This window comes from Nylanderia fulva, unplaced genomic scaffold, assembly GCF_048542155.1.
Source record: "Nylanderia fulva isolate GAGA-0341 unplaced genomic scaffold, ASM4854215v1 Scaffold471, whole genome shotgun sequence".
In the NCBI taxonomy this organism is placed as follows: domain Eukaryota; kingdom Metazoa; phylum Arthropoda; class Insecta; order Hymenoptera; family Formicidae; genus Nylanderia; species Nylanderia fulva.
In genome coordinates this window covers 36,240-49,173 of record NW_028190556.1, presented here as the reverse complement: position 1 = coordinate 49,173, position 12,934 = coordinate 36,240, and the positions used below count along the sequence as shown (strand labels likewise).

Below are 12,934 nucleotides of genomic sequence, written 5' to 3'. Positions count from 1 at the left end.
CTTCTTCTCCTGTCTCGGTGTACTTCTGGTTCTTACCTGGTATCATATCCATTTTTCCTGTAGGAGACCAACCTCTGCGTCCGGGAACTATATCCTCGTACGAGTGCGACGCACTCAGAAGCCACTGATATTTTCGAATTTCACTATATTTTATATTTTAAAATTGTTTACTTCGCTATATTTTATATTTTACTTATTCCAGAATTGACCACTACACTTCACTATATTTTATCTTCAACTGAACATTCGGCGAAGAAATCGCGAATATCGCGCACGAACATCGCCGATTATTTATCAACGCGTATTTCCACTACCGAAAATTTTTTTATTACATATTAAAAGGTTGAATGAGCTCCTGAAAGTAACGGCACTTTTTTGTTATTTTAAATGTATTACATACTTACTCAACAGTTACAATACTTGCTTCTATCCGCTAACTGTAAAAATTTTAGCGCTTAAAAATGCGGCATTTTGTTTCTTTAATTTTACTATTAGATACAGAGAGCTAGAAAGATTGCTTTCATGTTTTTCGGAATAAATGATATAAATTTATAAATGATGCATAATTTATATGATTAATTCCACGAAATTTGAATATGTGTAATTAAGACAACTATTAAACACAAATGCTGACATACACACAAATACATACATATATACAGGGTGTCCGGTAACTAACGGACCAATAATTAAGGGCAGATTCTCTGGCCAAATTTTTCGAGACGATTTTTCCTTAGCAAAAATGTTGAGAAGTCAATAATTTTCGAGTTATAAGCGATTGAAAGAAATGGGTCTTTTGAAAATTAAACGTTTTGGAGTTAAAAATCTAACATAATTACATTCTTCAGTTTATTTCAGGTAAAGTTTACTATAAGAAAATCTTAATTTGAGGCTTAGTTATAAAGATACATAATGACAAATATTGGAAAGTTGTAAAAAATGATGACCTTTTTCGACATTTTCGCTGAGAAAAAATCGTTTCCAAATTGACCAAAGAATCCATTTGTAATCGTTGGTCCGTTAGTTACCGTGCACCCTGTATATATATATATATATATATATATATATATATATATATATATATAACGACCTCAGAAGTTTTGTTGACCTATCATATTTATACGTATATAGAGAGACTCAGTCAGTCTTTTGTGGTCGGTCGAACCGTATCGTGGTGGATATAACGATTGTAACAAAGTGTGTGTGAACATTTTATATATTCTTCCAACATTGCATACTGCTAAAGCATTAATTTGTTGCCGTAAAATAAAAAAAATATATCAATATACTTTTGCATTTAACATTCTGTTTCAAAATATTGGGTAAGTCAAAATAAGTTAAACATATAAAACATATTTGTCTACAAATATAAAAAGATTTAATTATACAGACATTTAATCATGCAGTATAACGGAATTTTTAAGAATTTCCAACATTTAAACATAAAGAGAAAAGTTTTATTCAAAATTATCTTTAAATTTTAATACAGAGATAATTTCAAATAATATCATTATTATATTTTACGAATTGTAATGTTGAAATAATCTTGGACCACAAAAGTTTAATATCGAATAAAGTATTTCTGAAATTTAAAATTACTAATTTACATAACATATAATAAATATTATAACAGACATTTTTAATTATCCTTTCATTATTCGATTATTAAAATTCTTCTTTCTAAAATTTGTCGTCCTTTTTATTTTTTATAAAAAAATATCTGTGTGTATTTTAATATTTAAAATAATCTTTAAATTGTGCGACATTGAGTAACATAACTGTAACAACGATATATTATATAAAGTATGAACGAATTAATTTTAAGTGAAAAAATAATTATAAATACAACACATAAAGATAAGTAGTATTATATTAATCATATAAGTTAGAAGTAGAATACTAAGTAATTTACGTAAAATTTTTGACGTAAAATCTTTGATATAAAACGCACAAAATATTATCTCACTTACAAAGATTTGATCAAATAAACATTGATAAAGATTATAGCTTTAATACTTAATTTAAAAAAAATTATAATAAGTAGTCGAATTGTTAATTATACAAATTTGAATAATTATATTTATTAATTCAAAATTATAGTATAAAATGATAAAACATACTAATTGTCAATCGAATGTAGAAATCCATAATATTGTAGATTTTAAGCAATCGTTAACGCATCTATTTTAAGGTTTTTAATTTATATTTAAAATATCTGAAAAAATCTCATTATATATAGAATGTACCAGAAATAGTAGTAAGCCGGTTAATAGTAGACTTTTGAGATCATTTGGAGTCAATTTTTCCTCCGCGAAAATGCGGAAGGAAACTATCATTATTTGCATGTTCCCAAATTTGTCATCATGTATCTTTGTAATTAAATTGAAATTCTAATAAGAATGAACTCTATTTGAAATTCATTGATGAATGTGATTTTGTTAATATTTTATTTCCAAAGAACTTGGTTAGCGAAAAACCATTTTTTTTCAATCGCTTATAACTTGAAATTTATTGATATTTTGACATTCTTGCTGAGGAAAAATCGTCTTCAAATGATCTCAGATATCTGATTTTGAAAGGTATATTGCAAGTTCTGGGACATCTTATATATATGTATTATGTATATAATTATTAAGTTTATAATTGATATAATTTAAAATTAAATTTATGTTAACTTAATTTTCGGTGAATGTTCGTTTAGTGTTTATAATACACAGTTTAAGAGGAGAAATCAAAAAAGAAATCAAACATAATAATAAACATGTATATACTCTATCTCTCTCTTTCTCTCGCCGCTGCTCAGTATTTCTTATCTCTACTTCTCTTCTTATTATTTTGAATGTACACACAGGTATATATGTATGTAGAAGTAATGGCTCTTGTGTTTATAAAAGTAATTTACTTCAGACAACTAACACTTTATATACTATAAATCCTTATGTTCTAAATAATATTCTGTAAATTTTAAATGTATATAAATAATTTTTTGACAATGAAATTAATTATTTAAAGAAAATATAAAATATATTGTAATTTTAATATTTCTATATTGCTGTCAATTAAAATATGTGCGACACTGAAATACATATATATATATATATAATTTTGTTTAAAAAAATTGTGCAAATGGAAATTTACACTTTGTTTTCTCACCATATAATATTTTACTAGTTAAGATTTTCAATTAATAATATAAATACTTTTTGTATTTATTTTTATATTTATATACAAGATATGTTTAAAGAGAAATCTAAGCTATATTTAATTTCATTATTTATGTTTCGTCCTATATTTAATTTCATTATTTATCTTTTGTCCAGAGTGTTTTACAGATCTAAAATAAATATTCCCTTTCTTCGACATGATAATATTTTTAAAACTATTATTAAGTAGCGGATTAATTTTTATCGCTGCGACGGCTTTCACTCGTAATGAATTTTTATGCTATAAACCATCAAAATATGTAATACCAATGCATTACGATATCATGTTTTCAACATTTATTGAAGGAAATATTTTCTATGGGGAATATAATATCAGCATAGTCGTTTTGGAAAAAATACAACACATATATTTACATTCAAAACAATTATGTATTAAAAATATAGTTTTATTTACAAATTTGAAAAAATATCATGAAAATGATACTATTTATGAATCGACATATAATACTGAAGAAAATACAGTTGATATTTCCTTTATGGATGAAATATCATCAGGAAAATACATATTATATATAAAATATTTAGGTACTGCTAATAAAGGTTTCAGAATATTCGACATTAAAACAACTGTTAAAAAAAAATTCAGAATATTCAACGTTAAAAAAACTGCGTAAGTAAATAACTAATGTCAATTAATATACAAGAGTACAATATATTAATAAAAAGAGTACAATATGCAATTACATAAGACATTGTAATTAATATACTATTTATGTATTAAATGTCCCAAAAATTATTATATATCGCAGAATTTAAATCTAAAAGCAAACAATACTTTTATATCTATTATTATAATAATATGTAATAGTGTCATAAAATAATATGCATTGACGCATATAACATATATACAGTTTTTAATTCCCAATATCTTAATGTTTGTCAAAAAAAGTTTTATTAATTTATGTTCTTTGAAATGTAGTTGGATAGCTACTTCGCATTTCCAGATAATAAGCGCTCGACAATCGTTTCCATGTGGGGATCAACAGGATTTATTGTTAGAAGCAACCTTTAACATTTCTATAGAATGTAAGCAATGCACGGCTTTATCAAATATGCTATTGCGAAATACGGAAGAACATGCGGATAATTTGTTATGGAGACACTTCCATACCACACCTGTAATGTTGCCTTATCTTGCAACAATGATTGTGTCTAATTACCTATTCCCACTTAAGACCGAAATTGAAATCATTAACATGTGGTGCAGAAACGAATCTCGATTTCACATAGAATTTGCAAAAAATGTAACTATACGTATCACGAGGTTTCTTGAATATGATTGGAAAGCTTTCTCCATATTGGAATCGAAGGTGGATCATGTTGCAATTCCAAATTTCCATGACAAAGGCATAATAGTTTACGGACTTGTTCTTTATAGGTGAGAACAGGTGCTTCAAATTGCATTAAAAATAAAATTATATTTATATGCAAAATTATAAAATTTAAAAACATGTATATCTTTTGTTTCTGTAAACGTTCAAAAATATAAGGAATTGCGAAAACAATTAATTTTAGTAGAATTAAGTTTATTCATATTATTACAAAGTTAAAGTTTACTATTTTAATAAGTATATAAAGGGTAAAGTAAGTATGCTAAATCGTTCCCTCTAAGAAAGATGTTAAAACTGCAATAAAGCTATAAAAAAAATGACTTTTTTTATTTATTTCAAACTATTGTTCTTTGTCAAACGATATACACATAAATAGAAATTTATCTTTGTTTCATATTGTAAATTAGAAAATAAAAAAATTATTATTTGGTACGATTTACAATACTGATTTGCTAAATTGTACCCATGAGTTTGTAGATCGTACATCTAACAATTAACTTAAAATATTGTAACAAAAGTAAAGTTGTATTTTCTATAAAAGTTCTCAATCTTAACATTTTAAATATAACTTTCAGGGAAACAGATATCATCTACGATAAAAATTTATATCCTATTGCTCAGAAAATCGAAGTAGCTCAATTAGTAGGACGTAAAGTGACACAGCAATGGTTTAATAACATGATGAACAATCCATTACTATCGGATTTTTGGCTTAAAATAGGTCTTACTACATTGCTTGCAACGTATGCTGTCAATAAGGTTATTCTAAATATTATCAACGCAATCTCGCTCCCACCTTCTCGCAAACGATACAATACTTAAGTATTCTTATTGCAAGATTTTCTTAAATCAAAACCCTTTTTAAAAAATCTATATGCATCCTTTGTCTTAAAATCGTTTAGCATTATATAAAATAATCAATTGTTTTTAAAAAAATACTTTTTCTCACATATTTACACACATATATTTATAATTTAATTTATTAAAAATTTTTATTTTTTAACACTTTATTAGATATTTTTAATTTTTTATGAAATTTAAAATAAAATAAATTAATCAGAAACTAGTACACATGAGATTTATTTAAAAAATTTGATAAAAAGAAGTCTGCAATATAATATCATGAAACAATATAATTAAAAAATATGTAATATTTGCTAATTATATTAATACAAAATTTTAGATTTTATTATTATATTTTTTAATGAGAATGTGTTTTGTTTTAATTATGAAGTAACGTTAATAATATTAGTATTCAAATTTAATACAAGATACAAGTATTTTCAGAACGGTTATATCGATAAATTAATTATTTTTTTCTATAGGCTTATCCAGATTATCGAATAATGAATTTATTTGTTGTTCAAAATCAACATTACTCTTTTAATTTGGATGGTAATCATATGTGGCCTTCTACTTCACAAGATGACAGTTTATTGAAAATTCGCCAATCTATCAGAGGTATAACATAATATAATAAAATAGTCCGCGGTATTCACATACGCGGGCACGCGTTTACACACACACGCGCGCGCGCACGCACGCACACGCTCACGCACACGCACACACACGCATCTATCAGAGGTATAACATAATATAATAAAATAGTCCGCGGTATGACATAATATATAATAGAAATATTACATAATATAATAAAATAGTTTTTAACTATTAATATTATAAAATATGTGTTAAGTTGGAAGATAATTAATTCTTTATCTGAATTTTAATTAAATATTATTTTATAAAAGTACATACATACGCGGGCATGCGTATACACACACATGCGCGCGCGCACGCACGCACACGCTCACGCACAAACGTACGCACGCACACATGCACGCACGCACACGCACACGCACACACACAGTGTCCGGTAATACCTGCACATATGTAGGTACAAGAAATTAATTAAATAGTTCTTCAAAGATTTACTATAAATAAAATGATGAACGGTGCGGCAATAAAAAACATTTCACTCTTACGCGATTACTACCCTGTATACATATACAATATAATTTTCTTTTATAAAATCGTTATGTTTTCAAGTAACCATCAAAATAAATATATATATGTAATATATTTAATTTTCATAATTTTGATGTAAATTGTAGCACCTTTTATACTACGGATGATGCAACACATCCTCACAGAAGAAATGTTTCAGGAAAGCATAAGCACATATGCATATGACACGTGAGTAATACAATATAGAATATAATATCAAAAAGATAAAATTGTACACAACATAAATGTAATAATAATAGAAATTTTATATAATGTCCCTTATTTTCTTTCGTTTTTTCTGACATTATTTCATAATGTTTTTTTCTTAGTTTTACAATTCCGCTATTTTTCCAAATCTTCTACTAGAATTATTTTTAATTTCATTACTCTTCCTATGAAAACCGTTTCTGGAGAAAGTAATTGTTGTTTTGCCATTATTACTTTATCATATATACATATTCATTGTTCTTTTATTTTTGTTTCATGATTTGTAATTTTTTAAAGTAATTTTTGAAATAATTTTTATTGTTTTTATTTTTTATCTCCTATATTTCATTATATTGTCTATAATTCTTATATCTTTTTTTTAATTGGATTTTGTGCTACATTTATTTTCTAATTTTATTTAACAGGTTTTTAAATATGTAACATTTATATCACTTCTCCATTACTTTTTTTATTTTTATTTCCTTCTCTCGTAAATCGAGCCTTTATATTATTTTTCTTATTTTTTTTGCTTTTAATTTGTTATTTGTTTAGTTCTTATTTGATTATTTTTTAAAATTTGATTTCTTCTTTTAATCATTTTATACTCTTTCAATACTTTGCTCAAATATAATTCGTATTAATGCTAAAAATACCTAAAAAATTAAATAAAATTATTAAATTTTATTTAAAATTGTGTTATATTATTTATTATTAGAATATAAATATAAGATATATAAATATATATATATAAAGTGCAATTTTATAATTTGCTTCTTAATATTTGTTAAAGTCTTTTATAATATTAATATTTTACAGACAATTTTAACATATTTGTAATGTTTTTTTATATATTTTATCCTGCGTGAATTTAGCGAATCATATGATAAAGGCTTTGTGGAGCTTACAAAACATATTGCTTTAAAAAATCCAAATATTACTCAACAACTAACAAGAATGGAAGATTGGGCTTTGGAAAATCATTGTCCCGTGATTAAAGCAGTACGAAATTATCATGATAGAGAGATAATGAGCGAAGTAAATGTATCGATACAATATATCAACACATTAAAAATTGGCTGCATTCCTGTAACTTTTACTAGGGAAGCGTCTCTCGATTTTAACAATTTTACTCATCATATGGTATGCGTGTCAAAGGATTTAAAATTATCATTACCATTTAAAGAGGATGGTTGGATGATATTCAATATACAACAAATTGGTAAATATCGACCAATGGACTTATTATGATATATTTCTCGTTTTTATTTTACACAACATAATTGATATTGTTTTATATTTTTATCTATTTTATTCATTGTCCTATAAAAATCTGAAATATTCATTAAATAACTGTAATAGTTTTAAAATGCTTTTTGTCATATTCTGCATTATTATGTCCATAATATTATATTTAAAATGTACGTAGATGTTTTCTATAAATAATATCATTCAATATTAATGTTATTTTTTTACAAGTATATTTTATTCTAATAATAAGAAAACTTATTAAAATTATAATTATATTTCTAAAATTAATTTTATTTTATGATATGCAACAATATCTTGCACAGTTTTATTTTTTCCACTATTTCAAATATTAAAATGACATTTTTATAATTAATTTTCTATATATATTATCATTTTATTTATATTAAATTTATGGTACGTTTTTCATTTATAATTTATATAAACAAAATTATGAAACAAAAATATTTGAAAATGTATTCTGATAAAATTATTCAAAACAATAAAAATTAATAGAATTTATTTACTATTCGACAGGATATTATCGCGTTAACTATGATGATGAGAATTGGCGAAGAATTTCAAGTTATTTGAAATCAGATAATTACACGAAAATTCATGTTCTTAATCGTGCCCAAATTATCGATGATGCATTTCATTTAATAATAGCAGGAGAACTCAAATTCCTTGTATTTATAGATATAATATCGTATTTGCATCGAGAAGAAGAGTATATAGCATGGTATCCTATGTTTAAAGCTCTGGAATACATATTTAGCACTGTTCCTGTAGCCATGCTGGAAGATAAAATGTGGAATTTCAAGGTAAATATTAATAAATATTAATAAAAGTGATATATTTCAGATTTTTGCATATATACACTTATTAATTACAAAAAATTTAAATATTCAAAAAAATACCGCAACGATAAAATTTTACATATTATTTTACGTCGCAAACAAATGTGCTAACAAATTCATTTTGAATAATCACTCACCCGAAGAACGGTCCCAAAAGTGTATGATTTTCACTACTGCCAATAATATTATTGGTATATAACATTGTTATTGGATATATCGCTAGGTGCTTTAAATCTTTGTCAATGAATGCAATACTATATTGGCTTTATATAAATATTATATGTTAATAATTTAAAAAAAATAAAACATATATAGAGTTGGAAAAGTTTTGATATATATTTCAAAACAATATATACTTTTTTTTATCTTATTTAAAAATAAAATGATTGATAAATAGTTATAAAATTTTAATTATATCTTTTAAATATTATAAATATTTCGCATAAATTAAAGCATATTTTTCCATATATATATGTATATTTGAACGTATGTACGTGCATAAATAAACGCTCGCCTCTATAAGTAAATTTGTATGTATGTTTGTCTTAAAGAAAGAGAATATTTTAAGAATATATTGATAAATAATAGAAAAATATAATAATTTTTATAAATAATTTATTAAAGTTCGATCTAACTGGCCAATACAAATCGTATTACACACAACGTTTCGACCCTTGGATACGAGCCCTTATCAAGTATATTACTCAATATCATGTTTTTCACTTTAACATCTTGAAAGCACCACTTGATAAAGGCTCGTACTTAAGTGTCAAAACGTTATGCGTGATACGATTTGTATTAACCAGTTCGATTAAACTTTAATAAATCATTTATAATTTTATTAGCAACTTTATTTTAATCTTTTGAGATTTTAATAATTTCTAAATACATTTATAATATGAATAAAGAAATATATATTTAATGATTTTTAGAATTACATAAACCATGCATTAAACGAGGTACTTAAAATAAGAATCAAATATGAAGAAATTGATGATAGTGACGACCTTAGAAAATGTTTACGACAAGAAGCTGCAAGATGGGCATGTTTTCTCGGCGACTTCGAATGTAAGGCAGAAGCCAACAATAAATTAGTACAACATCTACAAAATTCTACAAAGCACAAGTAAATATTGTTATATATCTTTAGTCTTTCTTAATCATTCTTGTAGATATCGCCTATAATGTTTAAATAATGTGATCAAGAGGTCCATATGCTAAATTTTAATAAGAAAGTTAATTTTTTTTATATTTTAGACTTTTGCCATGGTGGAAGGAATGGACATATTGTAAAGGTTTGATGATATCTATCAAAGAAGATACCACTTGGAAATTAGTGCATGATATAGGATTGGATAAATCTGACACTAAATTTTCAGAATACTTGGCTTGCCCTGAAGATATTGATGTCATCTACAAGTATTTAACATACTATAACCAGTCTAATCTAATATACTATAACCAGTACAATTTTACAGAGCAATATCAATATCATTTTGACATGTCCTTACATATTATTACTAAGCATGTGAAGAATCAAACTATACTGCAATACATATTAAATGATTTTTGCCAAATAAAATCAAAGTAATGTGACATATTTTTATAAATACTTTATACAAAATTTCTTATGTGTATTATATATACATCTGTTTTATCGCTTTTAGAGATAATATTATACCTGTTGCAGTATTAATTATTATTATTAATAATATACATTCTCTAAATCTAAATGAGGTAAAAATTTTTCATGTTTATATATGTATACAAAACGTGATAATAATGCAATATTAATAATTATTATTTAATGTTTAAATAATTTTGATAATGTTATAATAATGTTGTTTATTAATAATGTTATACAATAATACATTTTAGAAAATAAACAATTACTTTGAATGTATGAAGGACAATATAGACTTTTCTATAATGGAAGAAAAGGTAAATTTAATAAATATTATTGAAAGCGAGAAAAAAAGAAATATTGTTCTATCTCTTTTATTAAACTCTGAATATTAATTTTATGTCTGTTTTATTTATTATATAAACAGTATATTGATTTTATTGTGCAAATCTTTATTTTTAATCTTATTAGGATTCCAAAATGTTGATTTCTGACAAAATTGAGAGCAAGATATCAATTCGCAACGATCAAATCAAAAGACAGATACAATATTCTGAAAATATTTTTTTTGTTCAGTGGAATTAAAAAATTGCAGCTTTGCAGGCGTGAATGTACTTCATATGAATAATTTTTTATATTGTATGTACTATTTCTTTTATTGCTTTAATTATTGTTTACATAGATGCATTACTATTTGATACCTCTGTATTTACTAAACTTTATGACTGCGTGCCTAAAGTTTTTCATATTTTTGCAAACTTGCTTGAAGTAGTTGAATTATATATTATTCTGTATATATAGTCACAAGAAAATAGCCTAAATAGATAATATATAAATATATTTTACTGTAAAGTATAATAATATAAATGTATAAATGTAAATAATATAAATATATAAATATATGCTTGTTAAATGATCAATGCACCTTAATTAATATTATGCATTATCTATTTATTTTTTTTTAATTATATATGTATTGTGTTCGAGCTCGATCTTGTAAGTTCCGCGCGATTATCTGCAATCATATAATTATTCTCCGAGATTATCTGTCCGAAAGGGACCGTTGAATTTCACCTGTCGTTGACGTTTTTATTTTTATTTGTGTTTGCTCGCGCCGACTTCATTGTGTTTAAAAATACATGTTCCTTGCGGGGACGAGAAATAAAAGTCATAAATCTTTTGTAAACCGGGCAAATATGATGTATCGAAGCGAGTTGCGACAAACCTGTGTTAGACCGAGTATAAACACACGCGAAGACAGGACCCGGGACAACGATCTCTTGTTTTTGATCTCTTGATCAGTTACTAACGCGCGTTTTTTCCCGACATGAAACATTGAGAAAAACATCGTGCGCAAGTGCAGCGAAAAATTCGAAAAACGTTTAAAAATGTGAAGTCTCGAGTCGATCATTTAGATCGTTTTCTGTTCCTCGAAGATACAAAACACTGCATGCGAGTTTATCGCTGGCAGGATGCGCAAAGTTATTGAAAGGACCTTTTCGAAGTCACTCGCTTCGTACGGCGAAAAATCGAAGTCGCTTGCTTCGAAACGCGTGACACTACCGCTTCGCAAAAGACTGCGTTTATTTTGTTTACTTTCTTTTTTTATTTTGGTAGTGTTAATTTGAATAAACTCTTTTTTAAATGCATATACGACATATACTACGTACAAAAAACAAAAACAATTACTTTTGCAATTTGTATATAATGTGATTTATAAAATTAATTGCAATGATTGCAATGCGTCATATGTGGGACAGACAAAGAGACAGTTACGTACTAGACTCAAAGAGCATCCTCCTTTCTTTAAAAAAGGCATGTTAAGTCGATTCTCGAATGTATCGGTTTATCTCGAAAATCTCGAAGTATTGTTGCCTCTTTTCCGCGATGCCGATTGGTTCTGTCACAGCGTTTACTTTGTGAGCGGCTGTTATTGCATATTTTGACAGTTGTATGTATCGAGGGGTTAGTGATAGTAATGTATATTATTATTAAAGGATTTGGTGTATAAATAATAGTTGAAATCTGATAAATAATTGTTTATTAATTTTGTGATTGAGTGATTTCAATTTCGCAGTTTCTTGTCAATTAGAAAGGGAAATAGAAATTTGATGAATTAAAATTATGTATATATAGAAATTCAGTTAATTTATACATAATAGAAATGTAACGAATTAAAATTATTTACACAATAGAAATTCGACAAATTAAATTATATACATAATAAAAATAAAGAATTAATTTTATGTGTAAAATAAAAAAGTCGATGAATTTTCATTATATATATATATATATATATATATATATATATGTACATATGTATATAATAGAATTTCAGCAAATATCTATTATATATAATAGCAAATTTCTATTATATATAACAGAAATTCAGCAAATTTTTATTATATACATAATTTTAATTCATTGAACTTTTAA

The 12,934-nt window shown here is 25.3% G+C and overlaps 1 protein-coding gene across 1 annotated transcript; it reads left to right on the top strand.

Annotated features, from left to right (window-relative positions):
• The first annotated feature begins 1,275 nt into the window (after nucleotides 1-1,275).
• On the top strand, nucleotides 1,276-11,308 carry LOC114940167 (aminopeptidase N-like). The gene is made up of 13 exons (XM_029314690.2): nucleotides 1,276-1,322; nucleotides 3,750-3,834; nucleotides 4,144-4,602; nucleotides 5,131-5,314; nucleotides 5,881-6,016; nucleotides 6,670-6,751; nucleotides 7,642-7,988; nucleotides 8,552-8,838; nucleotides 9,807-10,000; nucleotides 10,132-10,461; nucleotides 10,542-10,611; nucleotides 10,753-10,815; nucleotides 10,970-11,308. The coding sequence occupies exons 3-13, from the start codon at nucleotides 4,277-4,279 to the stop codon at nucleotides 11,081-11,083; spliced, it is 2,133 nt and encodes a 710-aa protein (XP_029170523.2). The 5' UTR covers nucleotides 1,276-1,322; nucleotides 3,750-3,834; nucleotides 4,144-4,276; the 3' UTR covers nucleotides 11,084-11,308.
• Nucleotides 11,309-12,934: the final 1,626 nt, after the last annotated feature.

Excerpts from the sequence above, each read along its gene's own strand:
- LOC114940167 (XM_029314690.2), top strand. The coding sequence starts at position 4,277 with ATGCTATTGCGAAATACGGAAGAACATGCGGATAATTTGTTATGGAGA. Across the intron at positions 10,001-10,131 it reads CAAAATTCTACAAAGCACAA|ACTTTTGCCATGGTGGAAGG; the intron begins GTAAATATTGTT and ends TTTATATTTTAG. Across the intron at positions 10,612-10,752 it reads ATTCTCTAAATCTAAATGAG|AAAATAAACAATTACTTTGA; the intron begins GTAAAAATTTTT and ends AATACATTTTAG.